At 40.5% G+C, this 27,598-nt stretch overlaps 3 protein-coding genes and 1 non-coding gene across 8 annotated transcripts; 1 reads left to right on the top strand and 3 right to left on the bottom strand.

Annotated features, from left to right (window-relative positions):
* Positions 1-1,976: 1,976 nt before the first annotated feature.
* On the top strand, positions 1,977-8,051 carry tti2 (TELO2 interacting protein 2). Of its 4 annotated transcripts, none has more exons than XM_029722271.1 (8): positions 1,977-2,066; positions 2,646-3,354; positions 3,565-3,751; positions 3,866-3,958; positions 4,128-4,312; positions 4,487-4,630; positions 4,725-4,881; positions 7,776-8,051. In XM_029722271.1, the coding sequence occupies exons 2-8, from the start codon at positions 2,657-2,659 to the stop codon at positions 7,857-7,859; spliced, it is 1,548 nt and encodes a 515-aa protein (XP_029578131.1). In that variant the 5' UTR covers positions 1,977-2,066; positions 2,646-2,656; the 3' UTR covers positions 7,860-8,051. The 4 variants fall into 4 exon arrangements, with proteins under 4 accessions (XP_029578131.1, XP_029578133.1, XP_029578130.1 ...); XM_029722272.1 differs by lacking the exon at positions 1,977-2,066 and adding an exon at positions 2,111-2,539; XM_029722273.1 differs by lacking the exons at positions 1,977-2,066; positions 7,776-8,051 and adding an exon at positions 5,684-5,723 and having other exon boundaries at positions 2,104-3,354.
* mak16 (MAK16 homolog (S. cerevisiae)) lies at positions 7,999-11,737 on the bottom strand. Its single transcript, XM_029722274.1, has 10 exons — positions 11,540-11,737; positions 10,906-10,955; positions 10,642-10,751; positions 10,443-10,507; positions 10,204-10,355; positions 9,970-10,024; positions 9,716-9,790; positions 9,467-9,571; positions 8,688-8,753; positions 7,999-8,589 (listed from the first exon to the last, which is right to left on the bottom strand). The coding sequence occupies exons 1-10, from the start codon at positions 11,552-11,554 to the stop codon at positions 8,383-8,385; spliced, it is 900 nt and encodes a 299-aa protein (XP_029578134.1). The 5' UTR covers positions 11,555-11,737; the 3' UTR covers positions 7,999-8,382.
* Positions 11,738-17,783: 6,046 nt separating this feature from the next.
* LOC115167772 (small nucleolar RNA U13) lies at positions 17,784-17,879 on the bottom strand. Its single transcript, XR_003870569.1, has one exon. It is a non-coding gene; the product is annotated as a small nucleolar RNA U13 (small nucleolar RNA).
* Positions 17,880-19,764: 1,885 nt separating this feature from the next.
* On the bottom strand, positions 19,765-24,789 carry spinb (spindlin b). Of its 2 annotated transcripts, none has more exons than XM_029722267.1 (6): positions 24,650-24,789; positions 23,345-23,550; positions 23,135-23,183; positions 22,753-23,003; positions 22,311-22,544; positions 19,765-21,602 (listed from the first exon to the last, which is right to left on the bottom strand). In XM_029722267.1, the coding sequence occupies exons 2-6, from the start codon at positions 23,394-23,396 to the stop codon at positions 21,403-21,405; spliced, it is 786 nt and encodes a 261-aa protein (XP_029578127.1). In that variant the 5' UTR covers positions 23,397-23,550; positions 24,650-24,789; the 3' UTR covers positions 19,765-21,402. The 2 variants fall into 2 exon arrangements, with proteins under 2 accessions (XP_029578127.1, XP_029578129.1); XM_029722269.1 differs by having other exon boundaries at positions 24,566-24,652.
* Between the last annotated feature and the right edge of the window lie 2,809 nt (positions 24,790-27,598).

Below are 27,598 nucleotides of genomic sequence, written 5' to 3'. Positions count from 1 at the left end.
CAATGACAACAAGCTCAGTCTGATTATGCTGTGACACACCGCCCCAGACCATGACGGACCCTCCACCTCCAAATTGATCCCGCTCCAGAGTACAGGCCTCGGTGTAACGCTCATTCCTTCGACGATAGATGCGAATCCATCCATCACCCCTGGTGAGACAAAACCGCGACTCGTCAGTGAAGAGCACTTTTTGCCAGTCCTGTCTGGTCCAGCGACAGTGGGTTTGAGCCCATAGGCAACGTTGTTGCCGGTGATGTCTGGTGAGGACCTGCCTTACAACAGGCCTACAAGCCCTCAGTCTAGCCTCTCTCAGACTATTGCGTACAGTCTGAGCACTGATGGAGGGATTGTGAGTTCCTGGTGTAACTCGGTCAGTTGTTGTTGCCATCCTGTACCTGTCCCACAGGTGTGATGTTCGGATGTACCGATCCTGTACAGGTGTTGTTACACGTGGTCTGTCACTGCGAGGACAATCAACTGTCTGTCCTGTCTCCCTGTAGCGCTGTCTTAGGCGTCTTACAGTACGGACATTGCAATTTATTGCCCTGGCCACATCTGCAGTCCTCATGCCTCCTTGCAGCATGCCTAAGGCACATTCACGCAGATGAGCAGGGACCCTGGGCATCTTTCGTTTGGTGTTTTTCAGAGTCAGCAGAAAGGCCTCTTTAGTGTCCTAAGTTTTGATAACTGTGACCTTAATTGCCTACCGTCTGCAAGCTGTTAGTGTCTTAATGACCGTTCCACAGGTGCATGTTCATGAATTGTTTATGGTTCATTGAACAAGCATGGGAAACAGTGTTAAAACCCTTAACAATGAAGATCTGTGAAGTTATTTGGATTATCTTTGAAAGACAGGGTCCTGAAAAAGGGACGTTTCTTTTTTTGCTGAGTTTATAATTGTTCAGAATGTGTAGGTTTACTAGTTTAAAAGAAAATAAATTAAATGCAATTGTTCAATATTGTGTAATGTGTAACTGTTCAATAAAATAAAAATATCTGATCATATAAAATGTGTTGTGTTTGTATTACTTTTACAAATAAAAATGTGATAATAAACAAACAAATCTAAACTAGCATATTTTTCCAGAGATGGCCAGTCAATTTGAGTACTGGGGGCTATACTCGGCCTTGTCTTCGGACGGTAAGTTGGTGGTTGTAGACATCCCTCTAGTGGTGTGGGGGCTGTGCTTTGGCAAAGTGGGTGGGGTTATATCCTGCCTGTTTGGCCCTGTCAGGGAGTATCATCGGATGGGGCCACAGTGTCTTCTGATCCCTCCTGTCTCAGCCTCCAGTATTTATGCTGCAGTAGTTTATGTGTCGGGGGGCTAGGGTCAGTCTGTTACATCTGGAGTATTCTCTTGTCTTATCCGGTGTCCTGTGTGAATTTAAATATGCTCTCTCTAATTCTCTATTTCTCTCTTTCTTTCTTTCTCTCGGAGGACCTGAGCCCTAGGACCATGCCTCGGGACTACCTGGCATGATGACTCCTTGCTGTCCCCAGTCCACCTGGCCATGCTGCTGCTCCAGTTTGTTCACCGGACGTGCTTGTTGCACCCTCGACAACTACAATGATTATTATTATTTGACCATGCTGGTCATTTATGAACATTTTAACATCTTGACCATGTTCTGTTATAATATCCACCCGGCACAGCCAGAAGAGGACTGGCCACCCCTCATAGCCTGGTTCCTCTCTAGGTTTCTTCCTAGGTTTTTGGCCTTTCTAGGGAGTTTTTCCTAGGGAGTTTTTCCTAGCCACCGTGCTTCTTTCACATGCATTGCTTGCTGTTTGGGGTTTTAGGCTGAGTTTCTGTACAGCACTTTGAGATTTCAGCTGATATACGAAGGGCTATATAAATAAACTTGATTTGATTTGATTTGAGTAACATTATTGCATTATTGCGTATTCTACGTAATGACGCGAGTTTACGTTTACATAATGACGTCATCATGCAGAGACGTCACAACGTCATTTAGCAACAAATTGACCTGCCTCGAGCAACTTCCCCTGAAAATTTCTTGGCAACACTGCGTGGTTGATGCTTTTTGTCTACTCGCAAATTATGGTATGAAACGTTGATTTTAACCTTCTGACCAACTAGTGGATCAGACGGCGCACCACTGTCTGATTAATATCGCGTCATTTCTGATAATTGTTCTCGATTATATCGACTGTTTGTTTCTGTATGGGGTGCACATATCCGTTATAGCATGAGCCAGAGAAGCTCCGCCTACTTCTCTCATTCCAGGAAGTATATTGCCGCGGTCTCGCCCTTCGTCAAATCATAAACTGCAAATAAGAGTCCCTCTGCTATCAATACTACAGCTATGAATACGAATGGTTATATAAAGTATCACTCAACGGTGGCTAGCTTTAGTTTAACGCAGGTTTTATAGTATGTCTAGGTAGCTAGCTTGTTAGTCCATGGGGTCCCATCGTAAACGGCTAACTTTAGCTAGCTAGTTGATAGGTTCAACCATAACTTTTACGGATAAGCGTGCTATTTTTTTTTTTTACTTAGTACACATCTACAATAAGGTATGCTTTTGTGCTGGGTCAGAATTGTGAGCTGTGCCATTAATATTGCATGCATGTCTTCTATGTTTTATTGTTACAAAAACAACATCATTCCATCACCAAACAGATATTTAAAAGATGGACTTGTCCCATATGCTGCAAGACCTACAACAAGGTAAGGCTCCTGAAGAGGGACATTCCCCAGCAGAACCTGATACGCTGCTCTCCCGTCCAGTGGCTGAGGTCCTGCTTCATGTCCAGGAGAAACTCAAGGCACCAGGGCTCACCACAGAACAAAGTGGAGCAATCCTTCATATTGTGGAGCAGCTATTCAGACTAGGGGACAGACACTGGCTTTTTTCTGAGTGTTGCAGCAATCAGAGCACAGATTTGACAAGGGAGTATGTAGACTTTGTGAGCTCCCTGACACTGTATGCTGCTTTGCCATTGTGTGACAATGACAGTGGCACACTACCAGAGAGTTCCTTTGAGGCCACCCCGGCCAGAGCCTGTGTCGTGAGTTCAGTAGTCTTAGCCCTGGTACAAAGACTTGGGAATGGAGGAGAGGCTGTTTCCAGCCACTGCCAAGCCACCACCTGGGTCTTCCTCACAGGTCCACTTGCCCCCCTCTTGTGTGTGTTTGCATTGACTCATATGCAAGAGCAGGCATGGACCAGTGAGGCCTCCAGAAAAGCTGCATCTAACCTCCTGGACTCAGTGGTCCAGGCAGGGGACTGGGAGACCACTTCACAGCTTCTGTTTGGGAAGCACAACACAGAACGCCAACCAGGAGTCCTTGGTTCCATCTTGGAGATCCTGCAGTCGGATTTAAAAAGGTGAATTCCGTCAAAATGACTTGCTAGTAAATAGAGCAAGTTGAAATTATTCAGAACATTTCAAACACTTTAACCTCCTCTGCGTTGTTGACCATATTTCATCAACATTCCCAACCTCAAAACTGAACATCCTTTGCATTATTTTTTAAATCAGTGCACCATGTTCTAAATGTGTTGTTTATAATTGTTGTTGTTTATAATGTTTTGCAGGGACAGCTGGAAGCGAAACCAGGCCACTAAGCATGTATTTGCCTGGATCCTCATGCAGGTGGGCCGGCCGTGGCTGACCGACTATCTGGAGAAGGTTTTCCCCCCTTCACTGCTGATGTCGGATGATTACTGCATTGACAACCAAGTGCTGGGAGTACGCTGCCTGAATCACATTGTCCTCAATGTGGTGAGATGTACTATATCTCTGAATTTCCAGATAATGCCGTTATCTACAGTAATGGGTTGTAAAACTATGTGTGGTGTTTTGTGTGTCTGTTCAATTAACATCTCCCCCTTTCAGCCTGCTGCCGATCTCTGTCAGTACAACAGGGCCCAGGTGCTCTACCATGCCCTCTTTAACCACCTCTACACATCTGAGCCTCAGCTTATTGAGGTAATGCTGTGGCTTTCAATGGCATTAACAGCTTTTGTATGTGCAATGCACCGACCAACATCTCATAATACACTTTGTTTGTACTAGTCGTACTAGGTGACAATGTAGCCTCATTCACATCATGGTATTCTATTGTTCCATATACTGTATCTTCCCCTCTGTGTCTCAGGTGGTCCTTCCATGCCTGATAGACCTTCTGCCTGTGTTGGAGAAAGACCCTGCTTGCACTGGGCTCCCCAGGAAGCCTAACCGTTATGACGAGGTGCTGCGGCTGACCCTCACCCATATGGAGATGGAGCATAAACTTGCACTTCGGAGTGTCTATTCCAAGTTTCTGGAACACTTAATTGAAAAGTGAGGTCTATCTCCTCTTGCTAACATTTTAATGGATTTTCATTACACTATTATTACACTGAGTATCTGTGAGAAATTGCATTTGTGATCTCCTGGTTCTGGTAAATGCCATTTTTTTTAAATTTAAGACATATTTAGGAAATTCACTTTTGGATTGTACTTTTCTTTTGTTAGGATGGGTATCGTCATTGTTCGCCATCTGAAACGTTTGGAAAGAGTAATCATTGGGTATCTAGAGATTTCAGACGGTCCTGAAGAACAGACTAGACTGGCTATCCTGGATGCTTTAGAAAAGACCCTGCTCATCGCCTGGCCAAGGTTGTCATTACACCCAGCAAATAAATGCGACTAATGGAAATCCCATCTCTGTTTTTGGTGTCATGCTGAGTGTTTGTGTCCTCTGGACTTGCAGAATGGAGTGCCGTCTTTCCGCCCTGGTGCAGAGTCTGTTGAGGCTACTGTGTGACCTGTCCACAGAGTCCATACCCCCAGCAGTGAGAGAGGAGCTTGTCACCAAGGCCACTCATTGTCTGCTGCTGCTGGACCACTGCACCCAGGGCAAGGTCAAGGTAGGCATAAAACAGTATCACTGTACCACTCAGGGTCTTGGGTTGGCTTTTAACCTCCAAGTATATTACCTGTTGAATACAACTTGGCAATAATCAGAAATTGATTTAGGGCTCGATTCAATGCATTGTGCTGAAGAGCTGCACTAAAGTGCATTAGGTATTTAAAGGCAACGTTTCAGCGCTAGCGGAGACGGCATTCACGGTAAACGCTACATACGTCAGCTCAATCCTAAAATTACCTTTACATTTCAATCAAGCTATAAAGCTGATTTTCAGCGATACGGATTGATTTGAGCCCCTAGAGCAGCCATATTCAACAGATCCGGACTCAGAACTTGGTCAATATGGACCACGAGTCCAGCATATACAGTGCATTCGTTAAGTATTCAGACCCCTTTTTCAAAATTGTTATGTTATAGCCTTTTTCTAAAATGGATTAAATTGCTTTTAACCCCCGCAATGTACACACTACCCTATAATGACAAAGCAGAAACTGTTTTATTATTTTTGCAAGTTTGTAATAAAAAACATCACATTTACGTAAGTATTCAGACCCTTCACTCAGTACTTTGTTGAAGCACCTTTGGCAGCAATTACAGCATCGAGTCTTATTGGGTATGACACTACAAGCTTGGCACACCTGTATTTGGGGAGTTTCTCCCATTCTTTTCTGCAGATCCTCTCAAGCTCTGTCAGGTTGGATGGAGAGTGGCCCAGCCAGAGATGTTCTGGCTGGGCCACTCAAGGACATTCAGAGACTTGTCCTGAAGCCACTAATGCGTTGTCTTGACTGTGTGCTTAGGGTCGTTGTTCTGTTGGAAGGTGAACCTTCGCCCCAGTCTGAGGTCCTGAGCCCTCTGGAGTAGGTTTTCATCAAGGATCTCTCTCTACTTTGCTCCGTTCATCTTTCCTTGATCCTGACTAGTCTCTGCCGCTGAAAAATATCCCCACAGCACGATGCTTCGACCACCATGCTTCACCGTAGAGATGGTGCTAGGTTTCTTCCAGACGTGACGCTTGGCATTCAGGCCAAAGAGTTCAATCTTGGTTTCATCACACTAGAGAATCTTGTTTCTCATGGTCTAAGAGTCTTTAGGTGTCTTTTGGCAAACTCCAAGCGGGCTGTCATGTGCCTTTTACTGAGGAGTGACTTCCGCCTGGCCTATCAACCATAAAGGCCTGATTGGTAGAGTGCTGCAGAGATGGTTGAACCATCTCCACAGAGGAACTCTGTCAGTGAACATTGGGTTCTTGGTCACCTCCCTGACCAAGGCCCTTCTCCCCCAATTGCTCAGTTTGGACGAGCGGCCAGCTCTAGGAAGAGTCTTCCAAATCATGTCCAATCAATTGAATTTACCACAGGTGGACTCCAATCAAGTTGTAGAAACATCTCAAAGATGATCAATGGAAGCAGGATGCACCTGAGCTGAACTTCAAGTCTCATAGCTAATGGATAGCTTATTATGATAAATAAGGAATCTGTTTTATGTTTAATAAATTAGCAAATCTTTCTACAAACCTGTTTCTGATTTGTCATTATGGAGTATTGTGTATAGATTGAGGGAAAAAATGTAGTCCATTTTAGAATAAGGCTGTAACATAACAAAATGTGGAAAAAGTCAAGGGGTCTGAATACTTTGTGTATACATACATACATACATACATACATACATACATACATACATACATACGACAGTCTGGCTTTTAGCTGCTGTTGTAGTCGTAAAAGGTGCAATTTTGAAATTTGGTAGTGCATGGGCAGTTTACCTCGTTATGTCATTCACTGACAGATCTTAGAGATATTCATAACCTGTCAAATGTCCAAAGAAATTTGCTTTAAAATGTATACATTTTCTCTGCCAACAAGAAGGGTGTGAACATTTTGGGGTTAAATGTGTTGCGAGATGGGGGTTTGTTACTTTGCCAAAGAATGACTATCCAGCTGCACCTTTGCCACCTAGGACTGGACCTTCTCAAATTGTAGTTAAGTACCCATCCTCTAAGGTAACTAGTAATAAATTGATGTATTTCAAGTTGTGTATAATATAAATCTGAGCTCAGAACTTCTGAGATAAAGAGGCAAGTTATTGCCACTTACACTGAACAGAAACGCAATTTGTGTTGGTCCCATGTTTCATCAGCTGAAATAAACGATCACAGAAAAAGATTACTTCTCTTAATGTTGTGCACAATTAGTTTACATCCCTGTTCGTGAGCATTTGTCCTTCACCAAGAGATAATCCATCCACCTGACAGGTGTGGCATATCAAGAAGCTGATTAAACAGCATGATCATTACACAGGTACACCTTGTGCTAGTGACAAAACAGTACTCTAAAATGTGTAGTTTTGTCACAACACAATGTCACAGATGTCTCAAGTTGAGGGAGTGTGCAACTGGCATGCTGACCGCAGGAATGTCCACCAGAGCTGTTGCCATAACATTTTATTAATTTTTCTACCTTAAGCCACCTCCGAAGTTTTAGAAAATTTGGCAGTACGTCCAACCAGTCTTACCACTTGATGTCAACGTTGTGAACAGAGTGCCCCATGGTGCGGTTATGATATAAGCTGACAAGGAACACAATTGTATTTGCCGATGACAATTTGAGTGCTCAGATACTGTGACGAGAGCGAGGCCCACTGTTGTGCCAGTCATCTCACGTTTCAGCATGATAATGCAAGGCCCCATGTCGCAAGGATCTGTACACAATTCCTGAAAGCTGATGGTCACATCAGATACTGACTGGTTTACTGATAAAAAAGCATGTAAGGTATATGTGACCAACAGATTAAGGCCTACTTAATTTCAATTGAGTTCATAAGGAAATCAGTCAAACTTTGAAATGGTTGTATTTTTGTTCAGTATATTAATGGTAACTATTCTTTCTTCAGATGCTTCTAAAGGATGTCGACAGCAGCTGCACCAGCACCTATGTGCTGAGATGCATAGAGACAGTCACAATTGCCCAAAGATGACATATCTACAGTGTTCATTCCTCCATTGGAAATTAAGCCCACATCTATGGATATCTGGAACAGTGATATGATGAAGATGAATGTGGTTAATTGAGCAGGACTGACCCAAGTGCTATTATACAGTAAACTGACATGTTCCATTCTGTATGTCAGTGGATCCCACTGTATTTATTAAAACATCACTGGTTGAGAGTTGGCAAGTCATTCTTTTTCAAACAGCAGAGACAATTTTTTTCCGCCAGGTTCAAGACATTACACTATTGTCAGGCTACTCAGCATTGAGATTAATTAATTTGAACAAATGGGCAGAAAAGGACCTGTAGGTGGAAAAACTTAATCTAAGACAGCAAATCATTTGAAATGGCATTCATGATGGGTCTAAATTTGAATCCACCCAGGAGTGATACATTGACAAATTACTGGAAGTACAGTCCCGTTAGGCAAAACATTCTTGACAGCTCAAAGAACCAAAAGGCTTGATGCATTCCAGTAATGCCTAGAGTCCATGTCAGAGGAAGTCTGACTATGTTGCCTTGCTTTTGGGGACAGGCTCCGTCTCCTGTTCATACTCAATCTCCACGTAGGCCCTTTTCTTCCTGAATACAGCGCCTTTGAGGGGCATCTTTCCTTTGGAGCCTGAGGCCTCAGTCTCCTCTTCCATCTCTTCAGACTCATCCTCTTCACTGGATTCTTCCTGTTCATCGCTGCCTGCCTTCAGATTGTCCATGTCCTTTCAAAGGAGACATGTTTAGTCTTCAAGCAATATCACACCCTATATTAGTCAATGTGAGTGATCTTTAGATGTGATCATGCTATATTGTAAGTTACCTCAAAGTCACTGAGATCGCTCTCTTCTATTTCATCCTCAGCGACAAATTCTTTCCTTCCAACATCCTGCAAACACAGTCACTTGATTAAAATACATAAGATGGCATTGGGCCTCCCACTTGGGTTTAATTTTGATCAGTGCTAATGTCCCGCACCAGACCCTGCCCAATATATAAGAGCCATCTTATTGGTTGTGCTGAAAGGAACACCTGCAGTCCAAAAACGTAACTTAATAAGATAGTTCTTAAGTGCAATTACTCAATATCTTAAGATTTAATGATTTTCTTAACTTCTCAAATACCTTCTTAAAAATGTCTTAACTATCTTGTGTTTGTTGCTAGTCAACCTATCTAGCAAGCAATGGCAATCATGTTAGCATATGTCCTACTGAGATTACTGTTCTAAAACATGTTCTTGGGTTTGAAATAATCAATACTGAAACTTTCAGATGAAGTTTGAGTGTATTAAACATGTTCAATTGCTTTCATGCGCTTATTCTCTCACTCCCCTGAGTTTAAGACAAGGGTTTATCAACCTTGGAATTAAGAACATATCCAATAACTATTCTCAAGAATCTAATTTCTTAACTTGTTGCTTAAAGAGAAACATAAGAAATAATGCAAGAACATTTCCAATAACTTTTGAGGAATAGCAACTTTGCATTAACTTTCTTCGTAAGTCTATAGTTAAGGAACAAATGGTAGTTAAGACATTTCTTCTTAAGATTTTGTGAATCTGGGCCCTGCTCAATAGAAACTCAATTAAGGAGCAGTTGTCACCTCATCATCCTCCTCCTCCTCCTCTGAGTCGGTCTCACTCTCCTCATCCTGGTGCTCCAGTGCCTTATCAAAGGCATGGATGGGGAAGTTGTAGATGTCGCCATACTGAAAGAAATTGAACATTAATACTCAAATCTCCTGTTATGAACATACCATATTTGTCTCATGCAGTTTTACTTTGTCTGAAAGTATTCTTCAGGTGGTGACAAATTGTGGAGTGATTGACACTGTACATAATCATGTATTTACCGTTCCTTGTTTCAGTCTCTCCAGCAGTTCTTTCTCTATTGCATTATCAAGCTGTGCAGCAATCAGGGCCTTTTCCTGTAAAACAATAGAATATGAATCTCATGCTTAGATCACATGACATTTTTGTAAATCATACCCTTTGACAGGAACTTTTGAGTCGCCAATGCCTTACGGTCTATTCACCAACACTCCTTGGAGCAGAACAGTTGAATGCCAGGGCCAAACACTACTGAACTGTTTAACCAAGTACTTACCTCTTTCCTTTTCTCTCTTGCCTCCACCTTTCTGCTAAGGGGGACCAGTTTCCTCCTGAAAGATCATACATTTACAGTTCACACGTCATTTGAATAAAATAAAAAAACAAATTCAATAGCAAAAAAAAGACAATTTGACGTTTACTATACAAGTTAAAGGAAACCAAACTCATTTCCGGAAAGATCAGTTTATGAGTGTGTGAAAGGAATGGTGTATATAGGTTGGATGCTTACTGTCGTTTGAGCGTGAGCTTGCGGATACGGATGAGGTACTGTGTGATCTTGGTGAAGCGCTGTTTACATTTGTGTCTGATGAAACGGGGCCAATAGATCAGGTTCTGGTCAATCTGTTCCAGAGCCTTCTCATAGTTCTTACTAAGTTTCACCTACGAGACAGTTGAAGTTAAAGAAAAGACATCAAATATAAACAAATGTCTATTAACAGACAGTTCTTTAGTTCTATTGTCACTTACCTTCTCCCACATTCGGGCAGGGAAGGCTGCCCTCTCAATAACCTTCATATATAAGAAACATTGACCTAAGAAAAAAGGTAAGCAGACACATTAAACCTCAATTTGCATTGTAATCTCAATACCCTTATCAAATACTAAAAACACACTTCCTATGTGTAGCTTAATATTTCTGATACTTATTTCACAGGAGACAACTTACCTTTCTCCTCTCTTATAGTTGCATACTGACTGTTTGCTAGTGGACAGGATGACCTATTACAAAGTCCAGTTATATTGTATTCATTCCGGCAGAAGTTCTGAACCTTTGTCCTGTTAAAAGACCAACAGAAACAGTATTTTGTAAGTAAACCACCAATGACCTTATCTTGATAGCTACAACAAATGAGCTGGCGTTAAAAGCACTGAATGGGTTCCACATCCACACACTTGTGAAAAGACGAAACATCAACAGTGGGTAACTTACTTGACTTTGAAGGAACAGAACGCTCTGTTTCCTATAACATCCCAGATAACCTAGAAATTAAGTGTTAGATTAGTTACCTGGTCACTTTCCTCCAAAACCATCTACCAAATATCTAACTAGGGGCAATTCTACGGTAACAGTGATGCTTAGACTCTGATTTTTAACTTTAAAATGTACATGTGCAGTTTGTGCCATCATTTGCATCTGTCCTGTTACTCAAGTAAATATATTTTTGCAAAATGTTCAGTGGAATTTTTTCACAGCAGTCCTTGTGTATATTTTTATGGTTTGTTTTACTTTGCAATCGTCGGTTTTTACTTGACATACATTTTAAAGGAAAATAATCTTGAGTCTCAGCATCAATCACTCACCATGGAATTGACCCAGCTAGCAAATTTAGCCTGTTTGCTAGGTATATGGGAGAATACACATTGATCAAGCTAGCTGGCAAACCAACCAACAAGCTGACATTTTGTGTCATTGAAAGATTAGATAATCTATGTGAATGCATAATCACAAGTCAATATTGTAGCTACAAGTGTAAAATAAACTGATGTCCAGAGCGCGCTATATAACGCGTGGCGTCGACACAGTCGTGTCTCGGACATCAGCTAGCTAGTATCTCTTCACTTACATCGTCGTGCTGCATTTTTAGTTCCCCACACGAGTGTTGTGAATTCTCCGATTGTTTCAAATATATATTTTTTTACAAGCTCCAAATAGTACAACTTTACAGGCAAGGTGTAGTTAGGTTTTATCTCAGTACAACCACATGGAACAATAGGAAACGGACGTTATTCTTCTTCTTTACATTTGTATTGCCGGATCGCAAACGTGAAGTGCATACACCGCCACCTACTGTACTGGAGTGTGAGGACATTCACAGGGTGGTGGGCCGAAGCCTTAAAACATGAAGTTGATCGATCTCCGTCAATGGAGGAGCTGATTTGTTTGTGTGACATTAACATATTATGACTATAAAATATGTTGGCACCTTCAATTATTGCAATTTTTGTTTATAAAAAGTATAATTCAACACTCGGCCGCTCAGGCAAATTTGCCGAACGCCTAAACATGGAACCAATCAGAACTCCCGTACCAACCCGTCATGAGGAAGTCAACCAATGGCCTGCTTATATCTACGATGTAAACACAGCCTCTTGTGAAAACGCGAGCTGCTGTCTGATGAAGAAGAACAGATATTGCTAGCTAGCTCCCAGAATGAAGTACGATACGTATCTGTTTTCGAGTGGACTAGAAATATGTCGCATGCAATACTAATTGTCATGATTGTATGAAGAGGTAACTCCGTTGACCATTTAGCCAATTTATGAAAAAATAGCCAATGTTAGACTAGCCTAGCCCGCTACATTAAATGTCAATTTCTGTTTCATTAGCTATCTCTGTTAGTAAATTCAATTGCTGAATCATGTTTTGGCACGATTATTTTTGTCTCATTTCAAGTAGCTCGCTGCAGGCTTAAAGAAACATTCAATCATATACTTTGCATAGAAACCCAAATAAAAGCATGTAGATAGACAGATGTGTCATGTATGCCAGAATGAAGGTTTAAAAACGACAACTGCATATGCATATTAATCAATACATATGGCATAGCCTACACATATAGCATTGTGCTCTGCAATAAGATAACCAGTTTGATTGGTTATCTCAAATAGCAGCTGCCCAATACCAAGGTGGGCATGCATTGGAATATAAAATGGGGAATGATAAAGAGCCTGTAGGATTATATAAAAAGCAGTTGGGAAATGAATGTTTGCGTTTCAAATACTACATGTTCAGTGTATTTAGGTGGTTTAAATTATTAACTTTCCTACTAACCTTTAAAGAAAATCTTGCCAATCCATTTGTTATTCTGCTATGACTGAGTGAGACTTGTTTCGAACATATACAGTACCAGTCAAAAGTTTGGACACACTGACTCAATCCAGTGTTTCTTTTACTATTTTCTACACTGTAGAATAGTAGTGAAGACATCACAACTATGAAATAACACATATGGTATCATGTAGTAACCAAAATAGTGTTAAACTATTTAAAATGTATTTTATATTTGAGATTCTTCAAAGTAGCCACCCTTTGCCTTGATGACAGCTTCGCACACTCTTGGCATTCTGTCAACCACCTGGAATGCTTTTCCAACAGTCTTGATGTAGTTCCCACATATGCTGAACACTTGTTGGCTGCTTTTCCTTCACTCAGCTGTCCAACTCATCCCAAACCATCTCAATTGGGTTGAGGTCAGGTGATTATGGAGGCCAGGTCATTTGATGCAGCACTCTATTACTCTCCTTCTTGGTCAAATAGCCCTTACACAACCTGGAGGTGTGTTGGGTCATTGTCCTGTTGAAAAACAAATGATAGTCCCACTAAGCGCAAACCAGATGGGGTGGCGTATTGCTGCAGAATGCTGTGGTAGCCATGCTGGTTAAGTGTGCCTTGAATTCTAAATTAATCACAGACAGTGTCACCAGCAAAGCACCATCACACCTCCTCCTCCATGCTTCACGGTGGGAACCACACATGCGGAGATCATCTGTTCACCTACTCTGCGTCTCACAAAGACCTGGAACCAGAAATCTCAAATTTGGACTCATCAGACCAAAGGACAGATTTCCACCGGTCTAATGTCCATTGCTCGTGTTTCTTGGCCCAAGCAAGTCTCTTCTTCTCGTTGGTGTCCTTTAGTAGTAGTTTCTTTGCAGCAATTCGACCATTGTAACTGACAGTTAATCTGTAAGTCTATGTCGTTGTTTTTTGTTTGAATTGTTTACGTGTTCGCTATATGGGGAAATGATAAGACAGGTGGAACTACGTGGCTAACAACTGTTGTAACGGGGATCATTATCGTAGCAACACATCTTTGGGGGTGAAGGCTTTCCCGCGCGATGTTAGCTAAGCTTTCATGTTACCGGGTGTAGTTCGTAAAGGTGAAATGTGTATGTCAGGATGAAGCGTGAATTCATGCCAGGAATATAAGTGTGAAGTTTGATTTCCTCCCTTCTGTAATAAGCAGCCAATGAGGTATTTTTTCCTTTATTCGTGTGCTCAATCTGATACTGTTATAGCTCCGGCTAAACTGTTTATGTATGTAATTACTTCAGAGTTATACCAAGCTAATAAGTCACTGTTTATGTATGTAATTACTTCAGAGTTGTACCAAGCTAATAAGTCACTCATAAGACAAGAAGGTGTAAGAGTGTGCTTAAACTGTATTTTCATTTACTTTATAGTTCTCACGGAAGGTGATAATTCTGACTAAACTACAGAATAAAGCCGCCAGTTAAAATCAAGGAACGGTTGTGCTCGTGGTTACTGGAGGGAGCTACAACCATGAAGGCCTTATTCACGCAGACTCCTCTGAACAGTTGATGTTGAGATGTGTCTGTTACTTGAACTCTGTCAAGCATTTATTTGGGCTGCAATTTCTGAACTTATCCGCTGCAGCAGAGGTAACTCTGGATCTTCCTTTCCTGTGGTGGTCCTCATGAAAGCCAGTTTCATCATAGCATTTGATGTTTTTTGTGACTGCACTTGAAGAAACTTTAAAAGTTCTTGACATTTTCCGGATTGACTAACATTTCTCTTTGCTTATTTGAGCTGTTCTTGCCATAATATGGACTTGGTCTTTTACCAAATTGGGCAATATTCTGTATACCACCCTTACCTAGTCATATAACAACTGATTGGCTCAAACGCATTAAGAAGGAAAGAAATTCCACAAATTAACTTTTAACAAGGCGCACCTGTTAATTGAAATACATTCCAGGTGACTACCTCATGAAGCTGGTTGAGAGAATGCCAAGAGTGTGCAAAGCTGCCATCAAGGCAAAGGGTGGCTACTTTGAAGAATCTCAAATATAAAATATATTTTGATTTGTTTCACACTTTTTTGGTTACTACGTGATTCCATATATGTTATTTCTTTGTTTTGATGTCTTCACTATTATTCTACAATGTAGAAAACAGTAAAAAATAAAATAAAGAAAAACCCTGGAATGAGTAGGTGTGTCCAAACTTTTGACTGGTACTTTATATACAAAGAACACCATCAACTAATGTTTCACCATTTATTCAGTAAGAAGACAAATTGCAAAGGTGTCAGGCAGAATTTGAAGTATCTAAATATTGTGTAACCAACCAATCAATGTATGTCAGTATGAATTAAATTAGTGGGTCCTGCCTTGATCACTATTAGATTTACACTAGTTGTCAGTGGTCTAAGTACTTAAGTAAAAATACTTTAAAGTACTACTTAAGTAGTTTTTTGGAGTATCTGTACTTTACTATTTATATTTTTGCCTACTTTTACTTTACTACATTCCTAAATAAAATAATGTACTTTTTACCAATACATTTTCCCTGACAGCCAAAAGTATTCATTACATTTTGACAGGAAAATGGTCCAATTCACACTTATCAAGAGAACATCCCTGGTCATCCCTACTGCCTCTCATCTGGCGGACTCACTAAACACAAATGCTTTGTTGGTTAATTATGTCTGAGTGTTGGAGTGTGCCGCTGGCTATCCGACAATAAAAAAATAACTGGAAAATTGTGCCGTCTGGTTTGCTTAATATAAGGAATTTGAAATGGCTTATACTTTTACTTTTGATACTTAAGTACATTTTCGCAGTTCCATTTACTTTTAATCCTTAAGTATATTCAAAACCAAATACTATTAGACTTTTACTCAAGTAATATTTTACTGGGTGACTTTCACTTTTACTTGAGTTATTTTCTATTAAGGTATCTTTACTTTTACTCAAGTATGACAATGGAGTACTTTTTCCACCACTGCTACTTGTCCTATAGATTTTTGTAGTCTTAAAGTATTACTTGAAATAAACTGAAAGCTAAAATGCTTGTGACCGAACGTACAGTTGAAGTCGGAAGTTTACATACACTAAGATTGGAGTCATTAAAACTCATTTTTCAACCACTCCACAAATGTCTTGTTAACAAACTATAGTTTTGGCAAGTCGGTCAGGACATCTACTTTGTGCATGACACAAGTCATGGCTTTAGAAGCTTCTGATAGGTTAATTGACATCCTTTGAGTCAATTGGAGGTGTACCTGTGGATGTATTTCAAGTCCTACCTTCAAACTCAGTGCCTCTTATCTTGACATCATGGGAAAATTAAAAGAAATCAGCCAAGTCCTCAGAAAAAAGATTGTAGACCTCCACAAGTCTGGTTCATCCTTGGGAGCAATTTCGAAATGCCTGAAGGTACCACGTTCATCTGTACAAACAATAGTACGCAAGTATAAAAACCATGCAACCACGCAGCCGTCATACCACTCAGGAAGGAGACGCGTTCTGTCTCCTAGAGATGAACGTACTTTGGTGCGAAAAGTGCAAATCAATCCCAGAACAACAGCAAAGGGCCTTGTGAAGATGCTGGAGGAAACAGGTACAAAAGTATCTATATCCACAGTAAAACGAGTCCTATATCGACATAACCTGAAAGGCCGCTCAGCAAGGAAGAAGCCACTGCTCCAAAACCGCCATAAAAAAAGCCAGACTACGGTTTGCAACTACACATGGGGACAAAATCGTACTTTTTGGAGAATTGTCTTCTGGTCTGATGAAACAAAAATAGAACTGTTTGGCCATAATGACCATCGTTATGTTTGGAGGAAAAAGGGGGAGGCTTGCAAGCCGAAGAACAAGTCGAAGAACACCATCCGAACTGTGAAGCATGGGAGTGGCAGCATCATGTTGTGGGGGTGCTTTGCTGCAGGAGGGACTGGTGCACTTCACAAAATAGATGACATCATGAGGTAGGAAAATTATGTGAATATATTGAAGCAACATCTCAAGACATCAGTCAGGAAGTTAAAGCTTGGTCGCAAAGGGTTCTTCCAAATGGACAATGACCCCAAGCATACTCCCAAAGTTGTGGCAAAATGGCTTAAGGACAACGAAGTCAAGGTATTGGAGTGGCCATCACAAAGCCCTGACCTCATTTTCATTGAAAATGTGTGGGCAGAACTGAAAAAGTATGTGCGGGCAAGGAAGCCTACAAACCTGACTCAGTGACACCAGCTCTGTCAGGAGGAATGGGCCAAAATTCACCCAATTTATTGTGGGAAGCTTGTGGAAGAATACCCAAAACGTTTGATCCAAGTTAAACAATTTAAAGGCAATGCTACCAAATACTAATTCAGTGTATGTAAACTTCTGACCCACTGGGAATGTGATGAAATAAATAAAAGCTGAAATAAATCATCCTCTCTACTATTATTCTGACATTTCACATTCTTAAAATAAAGTGGTGATCTTAACTGACCTAAGACAGGGAATTTTTACTAGGATTAAATGTCGGGAATTGTGAAAAACTGAGTTTAATTGTATTTAGCTAAGGTGTATGTAAACTTCCGACTTGAGTTGTATGTTCGACCTAGCATATAGGCCTACATCATTCGGGATTGGGTCGTGGGAGGGATTCATGTGGGTCGGAGGTTGACATTTTTTGGCATATCGAAAAACTGAATCCATTATAGTGTCAGTCAGCCCCGTAAAACTGACCAGAGTTTAAGATCTTTATAAAGTTAGATGTTCTGAAGCAGAGGGGTTTTATTTTGTACTTATTATTTGGTCCATGTTTTTATACCGCTATTCTCCAGTGGGTTTACAACTCAGGCACGTTGTTTTAGTGCACTGTTCACGAAGCCAAACGCTTGGGAACCCCAAAAACGAATAAAAGCCTCTGCTACATCCTCGAGCAATTAGTTGCATTTACCCTTCAACTAAACCTGCATCTGTACAAGAGGTTAGCGAAAAAAGAAATACCTTTCAATGTTTCGTATATCGAGCACATTATTTCAACCATTTAATGAAACCTCGGTTCATGATCAGACGGTTGAGGTGCATTGCGTAACAATGAGGTCACACCTGTCACAGAAACACTATGACGCTCCCGATCATCACATTTATGAACCGAAGGATCAACGATGGTTAAGGTTACAAAAGTATTAGAGGAATGTTCATAGTCTTTTAGAAACTGGTTTGGAAACAAAGTCCACGTTTTCTTGTAGAATTACATTCAATGAACAGTACAAACATATAATCACAATTTCTCAACATGAAAAAAACTAAAATGTTTGTGAATTTCCAATAAAGTACAGCAAACCGTCAGTAGTTCGCGTTATAATATATTCACAACTGTTGCATTCTGGGACATTTGATGTAGTTAGCAGAGAGGAAGAGGCGAAGCGAGAGCGATAACTCGGCCAGAAATCTGTCTTCTCCAGCAGGTGCCGTTTTTTAGTTTTTGTATGGAGGTCAATGAAAGTGAATTTGGTTAACAAAAGAAACATGTAATGGCCTATTTGCTATGTGTGGCTTATTTGATCGAATATACGTTTCGTAATGATTAGGTTGTTTAGAGTTTACTGATAAATCTAGGACTCGTAAACTTTGAGGAGCAAACATTTATCGGAGTTGTGCCTCGTCGTCATTAGTTACCACAGTCATAAAGTCATACACCTCGCCTATTTTCACAATTTATCTTCTTAAATTGTGATTTTAAACCTTAACCACACTGTTAACCTTATGCCTAACACTAACCTCAAATAAAAATCACATTTTCGTTTTCATGAATTTTACAGATTATTTTGACTTTGTGGCTGTAGTAACTAATGGGCACAGTTGAGCCTGTTTTTCACGCGGAGTATATGCTCGCTCATTGGCTAGAATGTGCCCACCTGATCTTGCCTCCTCCTGACTGCCTCTAGTTTTTAAGACATGTATTTTCATTGTTAGAGTGGCTACTAGAGTATCTGGTCAATATAATGGATAATATGTGTAGTTGCTCTGTCCCTTGACATCCAATCGACCAATAGCCCCTCCTCCCTAGATCTGAAGGGGTTAGAGAGGTGTAAATCAGTGACACGTCTTCTTTACATTATAAGGCCTCATGCTATGGAAGAAAGAGGTTTCTTATTTACTTGTTTTTCTTGCTCGTTCATAACCAAGTGGGATTGGGGTAATTACAGTTGGGAAGTTGTAAATACCAGTTGGATGCATTCACATGCTCTGAACTCGTTGAGAAACGCTGATTGGCTAATGGCCAACAACCTAGCGTCAACCATAACCAAAAGTACAATTATCATGCTTGTAAAGAAATGATGGTGCTCAAAAAAACAAATTAATAGATTGCTTTTCATAAATAAAGTTTTGTTGCAATTTCCATAGTAGGTGATGTCAGAGGTCAGCATGTGGGAGAAGTCAGTGCTCAGGGTTGGCAGATGAGTTTCCCACTAGTAATTACCAGTTGGAGGGGCGTTCAAGTGTTTTTTCCCCCAGTCGTATGTGGTAAATGCCACCTTCTCACTTTTTTATGAACACAGCATTAGTGCCTAAGAAAACTCAAGTGAGACAAGATTAGGATCTGAAAAACAAGAAACATGATGTCCTTCCTCTCAGCCTTACCTTACGATGGCACACGTAAAGTTGACAAGTGGCAGAACCGGATCTGAGGGCCTAGCTCCTTGACTATATTGTTTCCGCTCATGATGTGCTAAAGTATTGATAAAGTAATTATCTAATAAATTATACAAGTTTGACAATATCTTGCAGCTAAATACACAGTGATCCTATAATTCATATTCTATATGTAATTCTATTGCTAAGTATTTCTCAGAGTTAGCATAACAGAAGGAATGGCTAGCTAGTATTTGTGTTTTGCAACACTCAATATTATGAGAGCTTTTCCACGGACCCCATTTGGACTACTACACCCCGCTACACAAACAATCGACAATCCTCCAGGGTTGTGTTAAAATGAAACACAACATTCTTAAATAACATTTAAAAACATATGACATACTTGTTTTAATATTCAGAGTAGTCTTTAATTATAAAATGTCCTTACAGAATTATGTAACGTTAAAGTGTTTGTGCCAAATGACAAACTGTAACCATTTTCATTATTCAAAAATAATGCATTAGGTATATTAACTGAATGTAGAACACACAATGCCTTTAAGAACACATTTTACCTCTATATTGATGTATAAACAGGACTTCACTACTGTCCCTTAGCTATATCTAAATTCTCTTCCATTTCAACTCAAAATATGTTAGTCCTATATGACATACAACCACTGTGAGTGAATATGTACACACAAGCTCCATCCTTACATGCACACACACACATTTCTCCCAAACAAATAAGGCAAGCTCTTTGTTGATACATACAAATAAGCCATGTTTGTGGAAAAAACAAAAACAGACAACTGATTTATTTAGAAATGTTACCCATTAAATGCTGTACAACACTGGCACCATTAGTTGGCACTCACTTGGCATTATCAGTCAACTGGTTTCTGTAATGCATGGTACAAAAACAACAAAATAAATGTCACAATTTACATACGCTCATAACCTTGAAAAGAACAAACTGACATGCAACTCACATCAACTTACATTTAGCTATAAACATGAAAACACAAGTCTGCTTTTCAGAAGTGGAACTGACATTGCACACAATACAGCACAACAGTAATGTAAAATGTTAAATGCCTTGATGCCTCCCACAGCCATTGGCAGCATATGATGATTTCCACACCTTGGAAATCATGAAGGGGTCATCAAGGATCTAGCATTTTGACCAAAGTATATCCAGGTGCACATGGTTCAGAGACCTGTTGCAGACCTTCAAGATGTCTTATCAATAATACTACATTGAGGTTAGCAGGAGCTGATCTTTGTACACAAGAGTGACTGTAGTAGCGGTAAGTAAACCTGCAGCAGCATCAGAACAGCTGCATAGGACAACAGTGGCAGGCTTCAGTAACACGAGGTGAACAATTTAATCATGTGTTAACAATACAACAATTCTCACGTAAAAGAACAATGACATGGTTATTTTAGGTGAGAATTAGTTAAAATTCAAAATGCTGCAAGCAGGGTTCTAAGGTATGCAATTACATATTTTGCTGTGTGACCTGGAGTTTTAATTTGGGAGCACTGTGCGTAAAAATTATAATCCAATATATATATATATTTTTAATAATTGCTGTAATGATAAAGTGTCACTGTAACATTGTTTCCAGAGTGCAGATGAGTTAGCGTCATGCTTGCACCATTAATACAGTGAAAACTGCTTGTTTCTAACCAAAACAGTTAAAAAGACCTGACCCATATTACCAGCGCAATGATTTTTTTCTTCCCGCATTTTACATTCATAAACCATGTTGCACATGGCGTCTGGCCCAATTGAACGGTGTAAATGTTCAGACATGCCGAATTCTGCAGAGGTCTCCCTTCTTTTAGAAACAAAGTGGACTTGAAACAAAGTACACTAAAAGCTTTCGCATTGGAAGCAGTGACACAGGAAACGACAAGTTCCACATTTGCAGACTGTGAAGGAATTGTCCATTTTGAATGGAAATGTATGTTGTTTCAAAGAAAGCGTCAGAACATTTGCCATGGTCTGTGAATCAATGATTTTCTCAATGCCTATGCCCTAAGACGTTTTTACTAAATCATAGACGTAGATGTGAAAGTCGTCATCAAACTTGATGAAATAAACAGAGGGTTTGGCTTCAACCTGATGGATAACCATGCCAGTCCTTTTGCCGCCATCCTCTTTGGCATACTCCACTTGTTTGCCAACAAGGCTATCCACCACTTCTCCAGGCTCTCTCTCTGCTGGAGGTGAGTCATCTGCAAAAGCATAGAATATTACCAGCTTTAGTGAGATAATTGGTTGACTACATCTATGTAGTATGATTGTATCTACAGTAAAACAATTTAGAATTACATGTTGTTTTTTTAAAGAGAGAAAGATAGAGACATTAAACAATGAGCATGGTTACATGCACACAATAATGTGATTATTGTGGATAGGTTAATATAATAGTTTGTTTAAAATGTTTACATGCTTTGCAAGAAGAACGATTTCCCTAATAATCCTGTTTACATGGACACATCTGAAATCAGGCTACTGATAGGCCTTTTGATAAGTGCAGAAAATCAGCAATAAAAATATATTTGATTCTGTGTTCAGACAAAGTTTGTATGTGAAAACTATTTATAAGATGCATACTTTCAGTTTTTCCCGAACTCACTTCACTCGCACTACCTGGTGCTAGCACAGGCACAGATCAAATACACCACCTGAACACCTATTAAGCCGTTTACATGTCCTAATAATTCTAAAGATTGCTCAGAAAACTGTGTGTTCTAATCGGTGTATGCTTACTTCAATTTTGAGCTTATGCTGATTAAAATAAGCAGAGTAAGGTGTTTACATGACTATTGCATAATCTGCCTACTGCCATAATCAGTTTAATATCAAACTATTACTGTGCATGTAAACATACTCAATGTCTACATTTTAAACACTGAAGATCATTTCTGATGGACTCTCACTTGAATCAGGCATTATCCGGAGATCCCCCTCTTTGTAGTCATCCAAGAGCTGGTACATGTACAAAACAGGGTCCTTTTCGTAAGTGATGTAGAACCATGTGTTCATAATGGGAGCCTGTGCTAGCACCATGCCCCTCCACTCCTCCTTTGGTCCTTCATCTTGCTCAAACATGTGCTCCACTGCTTTGCCTATCATGGTTTCTGCTAGCTGGGAATCGCTTACACGAGCTGGAGCTGCAATACAGAGAGCACTTTCAAATGGATAGCTAATATGGCTATGAAAAGACACATTTACTAATCAGTGATATAAGGTATGCATGATCAAACACACATCAAGCACATAAGTACATTGGTTATACCATACTCATACTGAACAGACATAAGTGTAATGCTTTTTATGGCAGAGCAAAGCCCATTTTTGTCATGTCTTCACAACACATACCAACTCGGTCTGGTAAAACCTCCAGGCCTTGCACCCTCTCATCTTTGTGAAGCTCAAGTCCATAGATGCAGTCAAATCCATCATACTTGATCAGGTAGAGAGAGGGGTTAACAGGGACTTGGTCGAGAACTGTTCCTTTCCACTGGGAAACCTTGGAGTCTTCCTTCCACTGGTGCGTTATCCTGCAACCCACTATGTTTCGTCTGGGTTGGGCAATAGGCTTGCTTGGACCAACATTATTCTTTTGCTTCCTATAGAGATCCCAATTTGAGAGTCAAGGACAGCAATATGGAAATGAATGTCAAATCAATCTATGTAGTATCAGTTTGTAAACCAACCTGCTTTTGGTCTTATGCTGTGTCTACAAAATGAGAGAACTTACTTGTGGGAATTTTTCTTCTTCATCATATTTGCAGATACCCCAATATTCCCTAAAATGACAAAGAAACGTGTGCATGAAATCTCTCCAATCAGTATTTATTCCTGTATCATACTTATATCTTAAAAATTACAGCCATATAGTGTAGTAGGCTATATGTAATGTGTAATGTTCCTGCTGCCTTCATGTACACAAGGCGAGAATGTGTCTCACCCCCATCAGCTCTGGGGCGCTGGCCTGGCCTCTTCCCAAATGGGGTCTTCATTGATATACATGTAGGTAAGCAGCCAGGCTGCCAGACTAGGGTGACAATGTCTCTACTAGGTAATCAGGAGAAAGAAGGACAGCGTGCAGGTGGTGGCCCCAGGTGGGAGGATCACTCCCCTCCAGGGCAGGAACACTTAATGTGGCAGTTCAGACTGTTGAAAAATGAGCATGTGTTAAACATGGCAACATTATGATGTAGAATGACTTTGGGGTAGAAAATGTCATAACTAGCAAGTATGTCATTGCAAATGTAACTGATATGAACCTAATCAGTCATGCTGACTCGTGTGCTAAAGACCTGTCCTTTTATACAATCATATATAGCACCAGTAGCTGCCTAAAAACAATTGCAGAACAGTATATAATTGTTTGTTGTTGCAGGGTGACTTAGTCTTACACACCATGTTCAATGAGTCATAATTACAGTAGAGACCAAGTAGGCCTACCAACACAGGTCAATCAGACTCAATTAACTATTAGTGGTCCATAGAGAAAGTAGGCCCATCTTGGATCAATTTGTCACAATTCTGATGTCATTTCTACAACGTTAGGTGTAATAGAATAATGTAAACTTATGAAAATAGACAACATTGGCTGTCTTTCCTGAAAATGTATTAACAATAGTGATTTACACCCCCGATTTAAAAAAAAATCCAGACAGCAGAAATGACTTTTTAGTAGACTAGGATTAGACCCGCCCCCTTCAGACATGTTTTTTCAAACATTACTTACCTACAGGTAACATTGAAATAACGTTCGTCTCATTGCCTCGAACTCACTATTGTATACTTTTATTTAACAGAAATGTCAAGCAGTTCAAGCTAAGTAAAACTACTCAAGATGCTCTAGAGTGACCCAAGAAAGTATAGGATTGTCATTTTGTTTACAATTAATAAAGTCAAAGGGAGGAAATATGTTGCTTGACGTTGCATACATGTGCATCCTAAAGCACCGATTCGCTTGATTGTCAAATAGGCGGATTGACTGGATTTTAACTGAGGAGGTATGGTACCTCAATGTCAGCCATGTTGCACCAGTATATACAAACCCCGCATCAAAACCAGCGCAAGCGAACAAAGGAGGGGAAGGTTTGGGTCTGTCTGACATGCATTTGAAATGCAAACAACAAAGCAGGTTTATACACAAATTGCTCATGCACATGCATACCTCCCAATGAACTACTGTAGTTAGTGGTCGTCTGAGTCCATGCATTTGATTACCAATCGAGTGATTAGTTAGAGGGTTGCTTACCCGATGAATTTTACATCTAAATTGATCCCATCTCGCTTTTCCTCTGGCTCCGTTTGCATACAACCCAAATCCTATGGCCGAGTCCCACCTATCCCGCTTTCTACCAAATAGTGATCTGGAAATGTGGATGGGGGACGCGGGAAGCTCGGTCTTCCTGCCAAATAGTGGGTTCTTCGACCGCAGATTGCGCATGCGCGGACAATACAACACCATTCGTAGAAGCCTACACATATTTTAAATCATCTGTATTTCTGTTTAATACAAGAAATTGTGATTGGCAACCACTTGCAACTTTGTGATGAACATGAAATATGAATACAGGTACATGAATATAAACAAGTAAACAGTTGTTATTACTTATTGTAGTACCGATATGAAAAAATACCACAGTTTACTATAGAAAAGTTACCACATTACTTACTATAGAATTCTGTAGTAAACTGTAGTATGCTATACTACACACTGTAGTACCCCTCGATGGTGTAGTTCTTACTTTAGAATGTTGTAGTATATTGTAGAATAATATACTACACACTGTAGTATCCCTCGATCATGTGTAGTACTTGCTATAGAATGTTGTAGTATACTGTAGAATACTATAGTAAATACTACAGTATTATCTGAAAAAAACGAATGTAGTAAATATTACAGTAACGTCCGCAAAAACACTGCAGTCCGCAAAAACACTACAATTAAACTATAGTAAATATTACAGTATTTAATTTGCATATACCCTGCCCATTCCCCCATATCACAATTTGTGCCACCCATAAGTGAGAAACTTATATGCCAAGTACATACTATATATTGTGTTCCCTACAGTTATAGAAGAAAAATGGTCCCTTGAGAAGGCATGAACAAGAGGTATGTCAGGAGAAGTGCAGTGTTATCATAAGGAGATGTATACTTGGAATACGGAGGAGGAATGGGGGGAAGAAGAGAGGCAGAGGAGGTCAAAAAGAGCGAAGGAGGAAGAGGGTGAGCTTGAATCGGTTAAAAATGGCTTGTTGGTTTGTTAAAGAAGAATGGCAGAAAGTGTAAGCAGAGTGAGCTGTCCGCCGGATCGAAGACAGGAGGAGGGCGAAGTATTGGAGGGGGTAGGTGTGGTGAAGTTCTCGGAGCCCTAGACACCGAGGGTCAGGATAAATATGAGTCTGTGGCGGTAGGAGTGACATTTTTGGAAAAAGTGGACCCTTGCCTTTTGGCTGATCCATTTGTGGGTGAAAACAGAGTTGGGTGCAGTGGAATCGATGTGGGTTACCAGAAGTGGTATTGTGATAATTGTTTGTATTTCTGCAGAGGGAGCAGGCGTTCCGGGTTAAATAAATGGGGACAAGCGATGTGAATTGTTTTGCTCTCAAGTAAAGGGCGCCATTGAAAGGAGTGATTACTGGGGTAGTGATAAATGTGAAAGTTGATCAACTGAAAGGGAAGATTCCCGGTGTTTGTGATGCTCGTCGTTTGGTGCGACGCAGACAGGGTGGTGTGAGTGGTGAAACAGAAGAGTCGTTGTCTGTTCTTTTGAGTTGTGATGTTGAGTCTTTTCCCGACAAAGTGATGCTATTGTGTATAAGTTGTCCTGTACAAGGTTTTGTGCCGAATACATTACGTTGTTACAGCTGTCAAGCTTATGGGCATGTGGCAGCACTGTGTAGGAGGGAGGTTCCTAGGTGTGATAAGTGTGAAGAAGTCATGAGACAAAGGAATGTATAGCATTGGGGAAAGTGGTATGTGTTAGTTATAGGGGTGCCCATGGGGCTGTGGATCAGAAATGTCTGGTGTGAGAGAGGCAGGTTGAGGTTTCCAGGGTGAGAGTAGTGCAGAAGTTGATGTATTCTGAGGCAGTGAAGAAAGTAGATGAAGATGGGTCAAGGGGGAGGGATCCTGAGAGGAGTGATGTGAGTAGTAGATCTGTACCAGTACAGAGGGATAGGTCAACAAGTGAAATATGCTTCAGCAAGATTGGATTTTCAGCGTTTATTGCAATTGTTATCTACTGTACTGAAGGGATGGAACGTAAGTCGTATAAAATGTAGGTTGCGGTGTCAGCTGCAGAGAGGTATTTGGGTATACGAGACTTGACGTCAGAAGAGTTACAGGGTGGTGTTGTCCTGTCCTTTCAAATCAAATCAAAGTTTATTTGTCACGTGCGCCAAATACAACAGTGAAATGCTTACTTACAGGCTCTAACCAATAGTGCGAAAAAAAGGTATGTGTGTGTGTGTGTGTGTGTGTGTGTGTGTGTGTGTGTGTGTAGGTAAGTAAAGAAATAAAACCACAGTAAAAAGACATTTGAAAATAAGAGTAGCAAGGTTATATACAGACACCGATTAGTCAGGCTTATTGAGGTAGTATGTACATGTAGGTATGGTTAAAGTGACTATGCATATATGATGAACAGAGAGTAGCAGTAGCGTAAAAAGAGGGGTTGGTGGGTGGTGGGACACAATGCAGATAGCCCAGTTAGCCAATGTGCGGGAGCACTGGTTGGTCGGGCCAATTGAGGTAGTATGTACATGAATGTATAGTTAAAGTGACTATGCATATAAGATAAACAGAGAGTAGCAGCAGCGTAAAATAGGGGTTGGGGGGGGGGGGCACAATGCAAATAGTCCTGGTAACCATTCGGTTACCTGTTCAGGAATCTTATGGCTTGGGGATAAAAACTGTTGAGAAGCCTTTTTGTCCTAGACTTGGCACTCCAGTACCGCTTGCCATGCGGTAGTAGAGAGAACAGTCTATGACTGGGGTGGCCGGGGTCTTTGACCATTTTTAGGGCCTTCCTCTGACACCGCTGTTAGCCTGAGGTAGGACTAAATAGATTTAACTTGGCAAGTCAGTTAAGAACAAATTCTTATTTACAATGACGGCCTAGGAACAGTGGGTTAACTGCCTTGTTCACGGGCAGAACGACAGATTTTTACCTTGTCAGCTCAGGGATTCGATCTA

The sequence above is a fragment of the Salmo trutta genome, chromosome 29 (genome assembly GCF_901001165.1).
Source record: "Salmo trutta chromosome 29, fSalTru1.1, whole genome shotgun sequence".
Classification (NCBI taxonomy): Eukaryota; Metazoa; Chordata; class Actinopteri; order Salmoniformes; family Salmonidae; genus Salmo; species Salmo trutta.
This window is presented reverse-complemented; position numbering and strand designations above follow the sequence as displayed.

Excerpts from the sequence above, each read along its gene's own strand:
- tti2 (XM_029722271.1), top strand. The coding sequence starts at position 2,657 with ATGGACTTGTCCCATATGCTGCAAGACCTACAACAAGGTAAGGCTCCT. Across the intron at positions 4,313-4,486 it reads CTGGAACACTTAATTGAAAA|GATGGGTATCGTCATTGTTC; the intron begins GTGAGGTCTATC and ends TTCTTTTGTTAG. Across the intron at positions 4,631-4,724 it reads CTGCTCATCGCCTGGCCAAG|AATGGAGTGCCGTCTTTCCG; the intron begins GTTGTCATTACA and ends CTGGACTTGCAG.
- spinb (XM_029722267.1), bottom strand. The coding sequence starts at position 23,396 with ATGAAGACCCCATTTGGGAAGAGGCCAGGCCAGCGCCCCAGAGCTGAT. Across the intron at positions 23,184-23,344 it reads GCGCCCCAGAGCTGATGGGG|GGAATATTGGGGTATCTGCA; the intron begins GTGAGACACATT and ends TTGTCATTTTAG. Across the intron at positions 23,004-23,134 it reads AAGAAGAAAAATTCCCACAA|GAAGCAAAAGAATAATGTTG; the intron begins GTAAGTTCTCTC and ends GGATCTCTATAG.
- mak16 (XM_029722274.1), bottom strand. Across the intron at positions 10,025-10,203 it reads AAGCTCACGCTCAAACGACA|GAGGAAACTGGTCCCCCTTA; the intron begins GTAAGCATCCAA and ends ATGATCTTTCAG. Across the intron at positions 8,590-8,687 it reads GCGATCTCAGTGACTTTGAG|GACATGGACAATCTGAAGGC; the intron begins GTAACTTACAAT and ends CTCCTTTGAAAG.